The 15,623-nt window shown below is 35.1% G+C and overlaps 1 protein-coding gene across 2 annotated transcripts in view; it reads left to right on the top strand.

Moving 5' to 3' along the window:
- Nucleotides 1-15,623, top strand: part of VAPA (VAMP associated protein A) — a 39,289-nt gene that overhangs the window by 15,080 nt on the left and 8,586 nt on the right. The window contains exons 2-5 of one of the 2 annotated variants that reach the window (XM_044921075.1): nt 4,497-4,649; nt 8,466-8,569; nt 9,038-9,118; nt 15,443-15,577. In XM_044921075.1, coding sequence (XP_044777010.1) covers nt 4,497-4,649; nt 8,466-8,569; nt 9,038-9,118; nt 15,443-15,577 — 473 coding nt within the window. The remainder of the gene's footprint in view (nt 1-4,496; nt 4,650-8,465; nt 8,570-9,037; nt 9,119-15,442; nt 15,578-15,623) is intronic. The other variant, XM_021689465.2, reaches the window with a different exon arrangement.

The following is a 15,623-nucleotide window of genomic DNA, read 5'->3' on the forward strand; positions in this document are numbered from 1 at the left end:
TGAAATGGTAGCTGTGATTGGTGACTAGTATACTATTAGGTAATCTTAAAATGGATATTTTCAGTGATTGTTTCTAAATGTTAAACCAAGCATTTACATTAGACAACTGACAGGATTTTCCTCAACTAGAGGGATTAAGTTTTAGAAGTCCTCAGAAAGTACATTTTTTATGTGAATTGCTTCAGATGTTTACTTTCTCCTCAAAATTGCTTTTCACTTTTTTTTTTCAGGTTTTTTTTTAAGCATATATCAGGAATCAGCTTTTCTAAAAAAATTGTTTTGTATAAATGAAAAATATGTACGGTTTATAGAATTACCAAAAAGTTAAATACCCATGTAATCACTGCCTAGGACAAGAACTAGAACTTGGCTAATCATTCTGAAAACCTTCTTTGTACCCTCCCAGTTACTATCTTTCCTCACATAGTTGATCCCTATACTGTATGGTAATCTTTCACTTGTTTTTCTTAATGGTTTAACAACCAGGGCTTTGCAAAGGGTAAGTTTTCAGTTAGTCAAGCAGGAGATTACAGATATAATGCAGTGGTTTTTAACTGTATTGTACAGGATACCCCATTTTTATATTTTGTATTCTTTAATGCCCACTTTATCATATCAAAATAAAATTCATGTATAATATTGCCTACCAGCATACAAATTTAAAATTTTAATATACTGTCCTAATTATAACATAAAGGAGAAGAAAAAAGGAAATTTATAATGAAATAAGCATTTCAGTGTAAATATTTGGGCATGACTGTGACAAGAGGGAATGAAGTAGCCAGATATTTGTAACCTTCCTAATGACAAGTAAGTTTGGATTTAGGAGAACACAAGTTATCTGAATAGGGCTGACTGGTTTTCTTTAACATTTTGAAATAAGAGCAAAATAAGAAAATTTATGCGTATGGGTAGAATTGTGTGTGTCACCTACAAATGTCTGCTGGTAACAAGTGTGTTGGGTGATTCAAGTATCATGAGTGGCATTGCTGTTGATAATTGTAATGATAAACTTAACCTTTTCAAGTTTTGGAGGAAAGAAAACAGATTTTTCCTTTTTACACACTAGATATATTTCTGGAAAAGAGATTTTCACCAGTATGAATTTCTGGGAGGGGTATTTGAAAATTCCATAGGATGAGGGCATGATACTTCTTTGTATGGGACTGCCCAGGCATTGCAGAATGTCTTAACACCTTGTTCATTCTTCTTCTCTCCCCCCCCCCATCCCCCCCAATAGCATCACTCACTCAATCCTAATGTCAGGCAGAAATACCTGTGAGGGGTTACACCCTTGGATTTAGGATTTGGTTGTGGTGCTTTTCAATAAATTATATAACTTTTCCTCTATTTTTGAGGGTCTGTAAAGGTAGATTTCACTGGGTCTTTTTAACCTGGAGGATTCAGAGATCTATGATACGGTAGCCTTTTTTGTTGTTGTTGTTAGAATTTATTATTACTTATTCTTATTAAGCGCTAGCTTAATACTGCAGAAAATTTCAAATCACCTTTGACAACCCATTCTTCCCTTTCCCACCCAGATTCTTGATAAAGAGCTCTTAAAGTGAAGACACATTCTTTTCTCTCTTCTGTATATAACTTCGTCAAATAGAGGCAAAGAACTATGTACATCTTGCTGTAAAATGCTGCCCATGGCTATGGAAACAGTGTTTGCCCAGGTTCCTTTTATTGTCCAGGTCCTGAAAGACTCTTGTTTATGAATTTTCTCTTCACAAAGCCTGCACCCCCCCCCACCTGCCCTAACCTCTCTATCTCACCCTTACCCCCCCCCAAATTCCATGTAAATTTTTTGTGAATATTTGTGTGTTATTTTGCGGTATGGTATATAGCTTTCATCAGATTCTCAAGGGGTTCTCTGACCGCAAAAGTGGATCAGATGTTTCTCTCCCTGATTTCTTATAACAATTAAATCTGGTTATTCTTATTTTTTTTTTTTTAATCTGGTTATTCTTATGCTAGCGTTCATCATTACGTGCTGAGTTTCCATTTTAACCTGGAAAATGGGCTCAGACTCTGAGCTGTCTGCTGGGAGAGGAACCCTTGCTGAGATGCTCAGGTAGAGGGACACAGTGGAGCAGAAAATTTCAAATTCAAATGTTAGTCGGGCTTATTTATTTGTTAGGTGGGTAATTTCACATTTTACTGATAAGGTTAATATATTCAGTTAACAACTTTGCTTTAAATTGTTGGGCTTTTTTCTTTAGACCTATTACCTTCATCTTTAGATAGTTTGCATTTTTGTGTCACAACCACAATCTATTATTAAAGATATATAAGCTCTCTCAGGCAATATACATTTTAAGTACTGTTTTAGAATTCATATGTTGATGGAATTTGACACATGATCGTTTTCTAAATCACTTAAAAGTCTGTTATTTTACCTTATCTTGGAAAATTAGTATTTTCCTCTAAAATTGAGGTGATTTAAAAAATTGAATTTAAAAAATCTTACATAAGTATGTTATAAAAAGGATTGTTCAAAATTAAAGTTTTGTGAAAAGTTTCTTTTGTCATGTTACTAAGAAATTTTTTTTTTTTTAAAGATTTTATTTATTTATTTGATAGAGCGAGAGGGAACAGTAGAGAGAGAGGGAGAAGCAGGTTCCCTGCCAAGCAGGGAGCCCGATGCGGGGCTTGATCCCAGGACCCTGGGATCATGACCTGAGCCGAAGGCAGACGCTTAACACACTCAGGCGCCCCACTAAGAAATTGTTTTTATCCATGCTTGCTGCTAATGTTAGAGTCCTAGTTGAAATAGTCCTATAAAAATTTACACATTCTCAGATATCTGTAGTAATTTATGAATTTTGAGAATGTTAAGAAATGGAATCTTTTAAGACTCCCAGTTTCATCAGTAGTTTAAAATATGTCTGTAGCCAATGATATTGTGGGTTCAAGTGCAAAATGGACAGATTGCAATATTCCTCTTTACCTTATGGTGGAGTTGTTAATTAGCTGCTTGTTGAAAAATGGAAGCATTTGGTATTTGAAGTAGAGGGGGTAAAATAATACACAAATTGAGTGAGTAATATTACCATATAATTAAAGCAATCTGTTCAGAAGATTATACTTTGTATATATACTTAAAAAAAACCACATGCATACCTGTTGATTTAAATAGCTATTTTTCATTAATTTTTTTGTAGCTGTTTCACTGTCTTTGTTTTCTACTGATGTTTTCTCATTTCTGTCTTCTCCCTCTTAAGAGTTCCAAATTTTGTTAGAAAATATTTTACAACTTAAATTTTAAGTGTAAGGTAAGATCATTTCATTCCTTAGGACTTGAAATAATGACCTCTTAATGGCCTTAACTTTGAAGTCTGTTTTCCTCTGGTTGCATTAGGCAGATCTGTTTGTTTTCATCTCCTGCACTCTTCCTAATGCCTCTCTTCATTTGGCTGTATTTGTTGTTCCCCTTCAAATCTTTGTCTTAGATGATTTTCCAATATTCAACTAAATGGGAAACTATCTGGTAGAGTTGAATTTTCTCAGTCTGGGCTCTATACTATAAGGTTTGCTTATAGACATGCTTATTTTTATTTATTTAAATAGTCTCTATAGTGGTTGTCTTTGATTTCACCCTTTTTGCTTTTTAAAAAATACAACTTTTCGACTGATTGCTTTGAAAGCCATCTAAAACTGCTTTTGGGTTAGTTAGGAGTGTGTAGTTAATGCTTCCTCTTGGGACATACTTTTTATCTTTTGTGCCCAAAGTAAAAGGTATTCATTTTATTGTCTAAATTAATTTACATAATGTCTTACAGGCTTCTCTTCAGCCAAGATAAAAAATGGCTATAATCTTTCTTTTATCCTCTTTTTAAAAAAATGAGGTTATACTAGTTTAGGACTAACTTAATTCAGGTAGGAGTAGATTACCTTTCTGGATTCTTTGTTCTGTAATCTCACCTTTGGGTGTATCACCAAAGTTTAGAAACTTTGTATCTAGAGCATTTGAGGTAGTGCTCTTAATAAACACTTAACAAATATGTGAGTGAATGAACGAATGAGTGAATGAATCAAACCTAATTGAGGTGTGAAGCAGGAACACTATTGTGTAGTATCTTTAGATGTAGAGATTTTTGCAGTTTGGTTGGTAAAATGGATTTGAAGACTGGCACTGGTTTGCAGACCACTGGACAAAATCTAATCTTTTCAATAATGTGGTAAGAGTACACTATAAGAATATAATTGTGGGCTTATTTCATAAATCAGAACTTTCAAAATACTTTTTATTTGATAGAAATAATACATGTTCATATAGAAATTTTGTAAAATAGAGTAAGGAATGAAGAAGAAAATAAATTTGTAAGTCTACCACCTGGAAAAAAGTACTGTTAGTTTTTTGATACAGTTAGGTGCACAGACTTCAATATAGACTTTAAATAAAAGGGTATATACATTCAGTTTTGAATTTTGCTTTATATGTGTGAATCCAATTAACATTTTTTTCTGTTTTTGTTTTTTAAACCTTACAGGCCCCTTCACAGATGTAGTCACTACAAATCTTAAGTTGCGAAATCCATCTGATAGGAAAGTGTGTTTCAAAGTGAAGACTACAGCACCTCGTCGGTACTGTGTGAGGCCCAACAGTGGAATTATTGACCCGGGGTTGACTGTGACTGTTTCAGGTAGCAAATCATGTTCTGAATTGGAACAGTATTGAATTCTGACCTTTTTATGGTTATGTTGAATTTGGTTTTAATTAACAGGGTTTCATTTGGAGGGAGGGAAATAGTTTTTAAGTTATTCTGGCTTGCCTTTAGTCATGTCCTTCTGTTATCTTTTACTATATGCAGCTGTTGCAGAACATTTCTTACCCTTATCTTGTGGTTGAGGGTGTCTGTGGTCAATTTATAAACGATAATTGTCATTTTAAAATTTTTATATCCTTTATTTCTACCGCTCAGTACCACATTCTCTGCCCTTATTTATCTTTGAAATATTACATCATTTTTGTGATTGATCATTCTTTTCAGATCTCTAGCTATTGTTACATATTACGTTACATATTGTATAGCATAAAGCTATACAAGTATTATTCTAAGTCTTGCTTAAAAATGTGCAATGCCTCTTTTTTGTTGATTTTATCAAATTAGATGAGTGTTTCTGCCTTTCATTATAAATGCCAAAGTTTAGTTTTTTGGCTCCCTTTTGTGTTTACTTGTAGTCCAAGGAGTATCCTTGGTTCCCTCCATATATGGATTGCTTACTCCTGCTGTGGAGTCTGTGCCGTTGCCATAGTTAATGCCCTCTGTAAACTTCCTTTCTTCTGTCAGACTTCCCAAGTCAGTACTCCTTAACAATATTATCTGACATAGCTAAGAAATAGGAAGTAAGTATGAGAACATATCTTAATTGTGGGAGAACTTCTTAGGCTTTGCACAGAGACCATTTACTCTTACTTTGTAGCAGTAGTTCTCACCTCCCACTCACTCTGTGTCCTAATAACAGGTGGGGCAGGAACACGCATGGACCTCTCTCAGCTCAGAATCTCTAGGGGCATGGCCTAGCCATGTATGTGTTTTAAAAAACAAAACATGCTTGGGTGATCCTGATAAGTATTCCTAAGATATTAATTCTGTATCAGTTTCCTGGTTTTTAAATCTACAGCAGATTTAAAACACCAAATTATACAAAGGGTGAAAGCCTACAGCAAGCCCATGGAGAGTACTTAGAAGTAGAACTTGACTGCAAAGGTAGCGAAGGACTTATTGTAGAGTTCTGCGACACTGAATCCTCCTTCAGTAGGTATAGCCAAAAACTCAGAGCTAGTAGGCCCTAGAAGAGATGTTTTTGGTGAGACTTGTGATATGGTGGCCTGGGAGGAATGTGTTTGTGTTTGTCCAAGTTCATGGAAAAGATGGATGGGAAAGAAGATAAAGCAATGAGTACACGCATTCTGGAAGTTGCTCTCTAAATCTTTAAGCCTTTTAGCTCAGTTGGAAGAAAATAGAATTATTTCTATCCGTGTGGTTAAAAATAGTTTCTTGGTGCATCTAGTTTTATCCTTAGGAATCTGTATAACTATTCAGAATAACTTTTTCTTGGAGGATTCTAAATTGCTGAAGTTTTATTGTATTATTATTTCTTAAGAAAAGTTTGAATTGCACAGGTTCACTTACATGTGGGTTTTTTCCGATATAAAGACAGTATAGTACTGTAAGTGTATTTTCTCTTATGATTTTTTCAATTTTCATTTATTTTTTAAAGATTTTATTTATTAGAGACAGAGTGTGCACATGAGCGGGGGTGGGAGAGGGGTAGAGGGAGAGGGAAAAGCAGACTCCCCACTGAGCAGGGAACTCGACCGGGATCATGACCTGAGCTGAAAGCAGACACTTAACTGGATTGAGCCACTCAGGCGCCTCTCTCTCTCTCTCACTTTTTAAAAGATTTATTTATTGGAGAGAGAGTGCCTGAGCAGGGGAAGGAGAGAATCTCAAGCAGACTCCCTGCTGAATGCAGAGCCTGATGCAGGGCTTGATCTCAAGACCCTGAGATCATGACCTGAGCTGAAACCAAGATGCTCAACCAACTGAGCCACCCTCTTACGATTTTTTTTTTTTTTTTAAAGATTTATTTGAGAGGGTGTGCGTGTGAGTGGGGAGAGGGGCAGAGGGAGAGGGAGAGAAGCAGACTCCCTGCTGAGCCTGGAGCCCAACACGGGGCTCGATCTCATGACCCTCAGATCACACTTGAGCCAAAATCAAAAGAGTTGGACAGCCAACCGAGTGAGTCACCCAGATGCCCCTCTTAATGATTTTCTTAATAACATTTTCTTTTCCCTAGCTTACTTTATTGTAAGAATACAGTACATAATACATACAGTATAGGAAATATGTGTTAATCCATGGTTTATGTTATCGGTAAGGCTTCTGGTCAGCAATAGGCTATTAGTACTTAAGTTTTGGGGAAGCCAAAAGTTATAGTGGATTTTCAACTGCATGGGGGCTTGGCATCCCAAGTCCCTATGTCATTCAGGGGTCAACCCGTACTTATCAAAACACTTTGTCTTCCATAAATCCCTTTTGTTGAGCATCTGACGTATTAAAAACTTCAGATACACTACTGTTTATATAGCATGCCCTCAGATTCTTCTCCAATTAGAATTTAGCTCTTCAATTTTTAGTGTATTGCCTTTCCTTATAAGGAGCCACTCAAACTGTACTTCCTTCTTCTAGCAACTTTTCCTTGATTGACTCTGTATTACATACTCATTTCTTTTTTCCTTTCTCTCTTTAGCACTTAGTTTTGTGGGTTCCTTCAATTTGACATTTATATATATATTTAAGATTGTTTAAGTCTTATATGGTCTGCAATAACTTAGAATATAATTGTCATAAAGTCACAATCATGTTTTAAGTTTTCTTTTTATTCAATTCCTACTGATGAGCCTACAGTGATTGCTCAGTGAAGGGCATTAATGGACATTTACTGTGCTTTATGTGGATTCTGAGGCATTTATCCTGTGCATTTTTTTCTGCTATGTATTTGCCCCTTTAAAAATTTTTTTAGCCATGATGGGAATTATGGACATCTCAGATACACCTAGAATATGATTTTTTTTATGTAGTTGTTATATTTCGCATTTGCTTAATTGCATTTGTCTTTTTGAAAGTGTTGATGTACATGTACAGAAGATATATCTTAGAAGTAATTTACACATTAGCAGGGGAATAATTTGTACAATACCATATATATATTTTGTGTAACTGTAGATTTGTTCTTATTGTTTTTGTAATATAAATTGAATAAAAGTTTCGCATCACCTCTAGTCATGAGGAATCCCTAAAAATCCTCTTAAAGGCTACTGAAAATCTTGAGTGCTTAGAAAAATTTGAATATATTATTAGGATGCTAGAAAATTTCTGGAAATGATGTGAGTATGCCTTTTCCTTGTTACTTTGTTTTCTTAGAATCAGATTTAAGCAGATTGATAAACTTCTTGAATGGGTGTTTATTTGAAATCTGTTTTTGAAAAATTAGTTTTATTAGAACACTAAAATATGGTAGTGAGTTTTGAAGTTAACTTTTAAATTCTCCTTTATGTATCCCAGCTGTCTAATTCTGAAAGATAATATCACTAAATACCAAATGAAGCCTTATATTTATAACTGGTTTTAATAGACAGTTTACTAGATTTTAATCTGAGTTTACAGGTATTATAATAGTTAATGTTGGCAACATTTTGAAAATTTTCCCAAACTTGAATTTAGAGGGGACAATCATAGATTTATATTTATTTTTTAAGTAGCTGTTTATTTTGTGGGCTGTTAAAATAGTTGGAAACCATAAAGTTGATTCTGGATCCTTAATATAAGTAATCCAGGATTAGGTTTCTTGAACCCGTCCTGGTTTTCTTTAAATTTGCGTATTAATAAAACAATAGGGATGATAAGCAGATGCAGAAGACACCAAGTCATATGTCCTTTCTTTTTCTTTAGTAATGCTGCAGCCTTTTGACTATGATCCCAATGAGAAGAGTAAACACAAGTTTATGGTACAGACAATTTTTGCTCCACCAAACACTTCAGATATGGAAGCTGTGGTAAGTATAGAAGTGGAACAGAATTTATTTTGGGGGATGTTGTTTAAAGCTTGGGTTTTGTATAGTTCTTATTTGAGAAAGCTAATTTTTAATTTAAAAATATGTAAATCTGTTAATTACAGATAAACCTGACTTAATTTCAAGAATGAAAGAATTTTGAAATAGTATTTCTTAGAAACCATTTAGAAATGCTACTAGTAGGAAGAAAGTCCTTCAATCTCTAGAGATGTTAGTGTGATTTTTAACAGATGGTGATAGTATGTTTCTTGAGGTGGTATTGCCAGATAACTGTGGCAGGGTGATCAGTATGGAGTGCTGCACTGTGTCCTGTCTGAGCCACAGACCACCCGTGCTCCAAACAGCTACAGTGTCCACTGAGGTGAAACCTGTTAGTTGTCCCTTGAGGTGCGAAACCTATTTGTCACAATCATACTTTCTCTATCTCATGTTGTTTTTGTTTGTTTTTAGTGGAAAGAGGCAAAACCTGATGAATTAATGGATTCTAAATTGAGATGTGTATTTGAAATGCCCAATGAAAATGATAAATTGGTAAGTAGGAAAATATGAGAAGATTGGAAGCTGTTAAGTTCTCATTTACTTTGAGATTAATTTTGCTTCTGTTTTTGGCCTTTTTGGGTTGTGTGATGATGCTATTCCACATTTTAAGACTTAGTGGTTATTTAGGTTGAAAAAAATTTTGATAACGCTTTTTTCATTTTAGAACATTTGTACACTCAAGAAGAAAAATACTTTAAATACAGTCTTCATGATGGAGAAGAACCATTTAATTCTCCCAAATTTTTGTCACTTTTAAATCAGTTCAAGTTCTTTAGAATGAGACACACATATGCATAAATATAATTAAATAATAGACCTAAATCACTTTTTGACAATTGTGTACCAGCAGCCTGGGGATAAAAGATTTAATTTACATGGACAAGCAGTTTATTCCAAGTTTGGCTATTCCCAGGTATTTTGTTCACTGTTGATTTTGGTCAAAATCCATCCGATTTTATTTCTTAGTAAATAATTTTTATGTTGCTTTTTGATTAGTGTGAGGCAAATACAGTTTGGAGAGACTAAGGAATATATGGGTGTAGTTTAGAAAGCCGTCTTTGAATGTATAGAATGAGTTGTGGTCACTTTCCCTATTCCCCTTTTGAAATGCAGATTTTAATCTTTTTCTATGGTTTGTTGGAGGGACTTGAAAAAGCTGGGATTTTTCTTTTGGTGACTTAATATATAAAATTATACGTGTAAATAGAAATGGTGAGTACAGTTAGGTTGTATTCTGACATGACACTGCCTTGATCTGGAAGCCATTTGCCCTATTGAAAAGGAAATTCGCAGATTAGATAAATACATGGGCTCAACTCTTGTCTTACTCTTTTAGGATAAGCTGAAATGAAAGAGTCCCTGAGTGGTAATTATTTATTGTGCCTTTTAATCCCCTTTTAAAGGGATGTTGAGATATTTGCCAAAAATAAAAAATGTGATTGCATATATTCTTACTAGAAATAGAAAGTGATCGTTCACTGGCATGTTGATGCTTCCCATTTGGAGTTTACTTCTCTTTTGCCTGTGCTGCCAGAAAGCTAATAGCTTGCATAGCCGCCCCCCCCCCCCTTTTTTTTTTGGCATAGCTCTTGTTGGAACTGAGAAAATGTAATTGCATGTTGTCTTGGTTGACTAATTTTTATTTTCCAGTTTTATTGAGATATAGTTGACATACAGCACTATGTAAGTTCAGGGTGTACAACGTAATGGTTTAACATACATATTGTAAAATGATTACCATAAGTTTAGTTAACAACCATTATGCCATTTAGATACAAAATAGGAAAAAATGTTTTTTTTCCTTGTGTTGAGCACTTCTAGGATTTACTGTCTTAACTTTCAAATATACCATACCACACCACCTGTGTTAGGTATTAGTCATCATGTTGTACATATATCCCCAGGACTTGATTTGTGTCATAATTGAAAGTATTATACCTTTTGACCACCTTCAGCCAGTTTCCCCATGTTCTTTCCCTCTGTCTCTGATAACCACAGATCTGGATCTTTTTCCATAGGTTTGTTTTTATTTTTTATTTTTAGATTCTGCATATAAGTGAGATCATACAGTATTTGTCTTTCTCTGATTTACTTAGTGTAGTGCCCTTGGGGTCCATCCATACTGTCACAGATGACAGGATTTCCTTCCTTTTTGTGGCTGAATAATAACTCCATTTTCTTTATATATACACACACCACAACTTCTGTTGTTTCTGTGTCTTGGTTATTGTAAACAGTGCTGCAGTGAACATGGGGATGCAGATATCTCTTTGATGTAGTGTTTTCATTTTCTTTGGATATAGTCCCTGAAGTAAAATTGAGTAGAAACACATCTGGATATTTTCTCACTTAGAGTTATGTCATCTTTTACAGTTCTTTAATAAACATAGTTAGAGCTGACTGTCTTTCATCTGGACTTCTATTATACTCTGTATAGCAGACAGTTTGAGATTATAGTCTGAAAAGGTTCACCCAAGTATTTGATATTGTTGATTATAAGAGTACAAAACCAAACCAGAAGTTGATGGAAATGATATGGCTATGATAGTTGCGCCTAGCCATGTTAAGCACCCCATAGAGGAGAGTAGCAGGTATACCTACATACAGGTATGCAACATAGTAATCCAGGAAAGCGGTTTGGGGTCTGCTAAAGGGCTTGAATAAATACTGAATGGAGTTTCTGGAGTCCTATACCATGGAGCATGAGCAGAAATAGTTTGGCCCTGGAACCTTTTCAGAGCAGGTATTATAGGTAACCCAAAGTCTCTTCAGTATGATTTCAGAGTACTCCAGTGACTGATTTCTGAGCCTAGATGAACTAGCTACAGAATGTATTTCCGTTAATTGAACTACTTGGGCTTATGGTCTAGTTACTACCTTATTAAATGGTAAGGAATAAGTGTTAAAGATAATGATTTTTTAAAACATTTTATTTGGAAGAACTTTAAACGCTTAGAAAAGTACAGTGAACCCCTGTGAACCCATGACCAATTTTAACAATGACCAGTTTATGGTTAATCTTAATTCATCTAACCACCCCCCCCCTTTTCATCTCACATATTGTTTTAAGGCAAATCCAGATGTAATATAATTTTATCTGGAATTGTTTGGGTATATATTACTCAAAGATAAGAACTTCGAAAAAAGGAAAAGAATTAATGACAGTACTCTCATTAAGCCTTTTATTTTTAATTTAATTTACACTCAATTAATTAACATATAGTGTATCATTAGTTTCAGAGGTTAGAGTTCAGTGATTCATCCGTTGTATATAACACCCAGTGCTCATTCATGTCCCTTCATGCCCATTACCCAGTTACCCCATCCCTCCACCCTCCTTCCCTCCAGCAACCCTCAGTTTGTTTCCTATGGTTAAGAGTCTGTTTTGGTTTGTCTCCCTCTCTGATTTGGTCTTGTTTTATTTTTCCCTCCCTTTCCTCTATGCTCCTCTGTTTTGTTTCTTAAATCCCACGTATGGGTCAACTCATATGTTAATTATCTTTCTCTGATTGACTTTTTTCGCTTAGCATAATACTCTCTACTTCCATCATGTTGTTGCAAATGGCAAGATTTCATTTTTTTTTTTTTTAAAAGATTTTATTTATTTATTTGACAGAGACACGGCGAGAGAGGGAACACAAGCAGGGGGAGTGGGAGGGGGAGAAGCAGGCTTCCCGCCGAGCAGGGAGCCCGATGCTGGGCTCGATCCCAGGACCCTGGGATCATGACCTGAGCTGAAGGCAGACGCTTAACCATCTGAGCCACCCGGGTGCCCCAATTTTTTTTTTTTTTTTTTTGGATGGCTGAGTAATAGTCCATTGTGTGTGTGTGTGTGTGTGTATGTATATATAAATATATATACCACATCTTTATCCATTCATCTATTAGTAGACATTTGGGCTCTTTCGATAGTTTGGCTATTGTAGACGTTGCTGCTATAAACATTGGGGTGCAGGTGCCCCTTCGGATCACTACATTTGTATCTTTGGGTAAATACCTAGCAGTGCAACTGCTGGATCATAGGGTAGTTCTATTTTTAACTTTTTGAGGAACCTCCATTCTGTTTTCCAGAGTGGCTGTACCAGCTTGCATTCCACCAGCAGTGTAAGAGGGTTCCCCTTTCTCTGCATCCATGCCAACAAGCCTTTAAAAGCTTATAATATCATTAATATCAAACTATTCAGGTAGATTCAAATTTGTCTCACAAATGTCATTTAAAAATTTTTTTGCAGTTTGTTTGAATTGCGATCAGAATAAAGTCCACATACTGCTTATTGGATGATACGTTTCGTGAATCTCTTAATCTGTAGATTCCCTTTCTGTTTTTCTCTTGCAAATTTTTATTAAACAAACTGGCTTTGTCCTGTAGACTTCCCCTGTAGAATAGATTTTGCTGCTTACATCCTTGTGGTGTCGTTGAACCTTTCTTGTTTTGGTGTATTCTAAAGTTGGATCTAGAGGTTTGATTAGATTTTGATTTATTTTCACTGGAGGCGGGGGAGAGACACTGCTTTGTAGGTGGTGATACATTCTCTCAATATATGAAGTCGGGTTTTTTTTTTTTTGTGAAGTTAGTGATCATTGGTGTGCAATTTGTGAATGAGTGGTTCTCAACCAGGGGTAATTTTGCCCTTGAAGGGTACATTTGTCAATGTCTGGGGACACTTTTGGTTGTGACAACTAGGAGGGAGGGGTTCTAAAGGCATTTGGTTAGTAGAGGCCAGGGATACTGCTTTGCATCGGCAGTGCATAAGACAATCCTCACAACAAAGAATTATCTGGCCCAAACATCAATAGGGTCAAAATTGAGAAACTATAGTATAGATTCATTAATTTATTTAGGGTTTCATAATGTTACTTTGTCATTCCTACTTCCACTTTATTAATTATAGTATTTGTGTAGAGAGAAATCGGGCTTATGTTAACCACCCCCATCCCACTCTCTAACTCCTGCTCCCAGGTCCTCACCCGTCTTGCCCCAAAAAGAAGTAGATAGGCATTTAATTTAATTACATTAGGTGAGTGTATCTTACCTATTTGAGGATCTGGATCTTTTTAGGTAATGCTGTTAGTGTTTAGGCATTTACATGTTCTTAAGAACAGTGGAAAAGAGTATGTTACTATTTTGTTGATTTCTTTAAGTTTTCAGGACCTTGATACTGAATATATAAACAAATGATTGAAGTTTTGTGGTTGTCAGGGTAAAAAAGATACCAGGTCTAGAAGTATAGTGATTGAGTTCTTGTTTTTAAAATCTTTATAATGTAAAGAAATCTTTTTTTTTTTTTTTTGGCAAAACTATTCTAGCTTATTTTGAACCATCATTAGAGTTTTGGGAAATAATTCTTTGATTTGCATCATAGATGGAGTGACCTAGGATTCCAGGAACCCTTTTTTTTTTTTTTTAAATAAATGGAGGTACTATTAATAATTATTCCAGGATAGCAAGCATTAACTAATACTGTTCTGAAGCATACTAAAATTTGTGGTCACCCTAGTCCTAGGGAAACAGCCTGTCTTCAGATATATTTCAGTAAATTAATGGCCCATAGAGTCTTCAGTTGAGTTGTGTTCAGCACTAGTAACAAGTGCCATTCAGCATGTTCCCTGGGTTGTTGATAGCTGGAGGCAGATGATAACTAAAGTGTTGACTGCTTTATTTTTGCAAAGTTGGGTTCTTGGAATTAATAGCTCTTTTTAGTTATTATCAACTGTATTATGAGATCTAATGTCTATTTAGTGGTGTAGTGTTTGTTTTCAGGATTGAATGTGGTTTTAATTGTTATTTTATGGTGTTTTATCACCTATTCTTTGTGTTCAATTAAAAAATTTTTTTGGTTTATTTTGAGGCCTCCAGTTCTACTTGAAAATTTCCAGATTTCTTAAATGTATTGCATTTCATTTATGCCCTCCATCCTAATGTGTGTTAATGACATTTTCTAGGAAAAAAATACCAGTTTATCTTAAGACTGATGGGTTGTCAAGAGCAAGGAATTTCAGTGGTTTTATGTATACAAAGAACTTTTATGATTAAGTATACATTGTTTTGTATTTGTTGAGACAAGGAACAGATTGGGGACAGTGCATTATTGAGATGGAGTTCTCATAGTTGTATACATTGACCTGAGTATCACTAAGTATTATTTCAAAGTATGTATCAACATTTTGGTATCCTCTTATTTTCACCTATATTAAAGGAATTTGAGAAGATAGGAAGAGAATTATGGAGATACTGATATACTAGAATGTTATATGCATCTTTAAGTTTGTTTATTGGTCCTGGGAGAGAGAGGTGTGTGTGTGTGTGTGTGTGTGTGTGTTTGGGGGTGGGTGTTGTCGAGTACAGGAGAGGTTTATAAAATACTCTTTTTTTGAACCTCAAAAGGAAAAAATTCATTTAACTTAAAATTGTTAAGGTTGAGTATTACCAAAGGTAAGAAAATATGAAGTGCTTGTTTTTCAGATATTGACAAGCATTGATTAGCAACAGAAATTAAGAGCTGCAAAATTAGAAGGTGTTCATTTTAGGACAACATGAGGCGAGCATTAATTTAATAAGATTTATACCTTTAATTAGCATAATACAAATTGATCATAGCTGATTTTGTTTGGGAAATATAAAAAGCTACAGAAACTTTTGTACTTTTTGCTTTAACGTAGTTCTTATTAGTGTTATATCTTATATATAGTACATTTTTATAGAGTAAAATGCGAATGTCTTAGAGCCTAATGATTTCTGTGTTAGTCATTCCCAGTACCATGCAGGAGAAATCAGTTTGATGCGAATCTGAGAATATGTTTCCCATGCCACCTCAGGGTATAACTCCACCAGGGACTGCTCCGGCTGTCACTTCAATGAGCAGCATCAACAACACAGTTCCAACAACTGGCAGTTATAATACGAAGAATGACCCCAGGGGACTCAATGTGTTCAAACAGGAGAAGCAGAAGGTTTGTTTTAGGGAGCTAGCAGCTATAGGAGTTTACTAGTGTTACT

The sequence above is a fragment of the Neomonachus schauinslandi genome, chromosome 14, assembly GCF_002201575.2.
Source record: "Neomonachus schauinslandi chromosome 14, ASM220157v2, whole genome shotgun sequence".
Classification (NCBI taxonomy): Eukaryota; Metazoa; Chordata; class Mammalia; order Carnivora; family Phocidae; genus Neomonachus; species Neomonachus schauinslandi.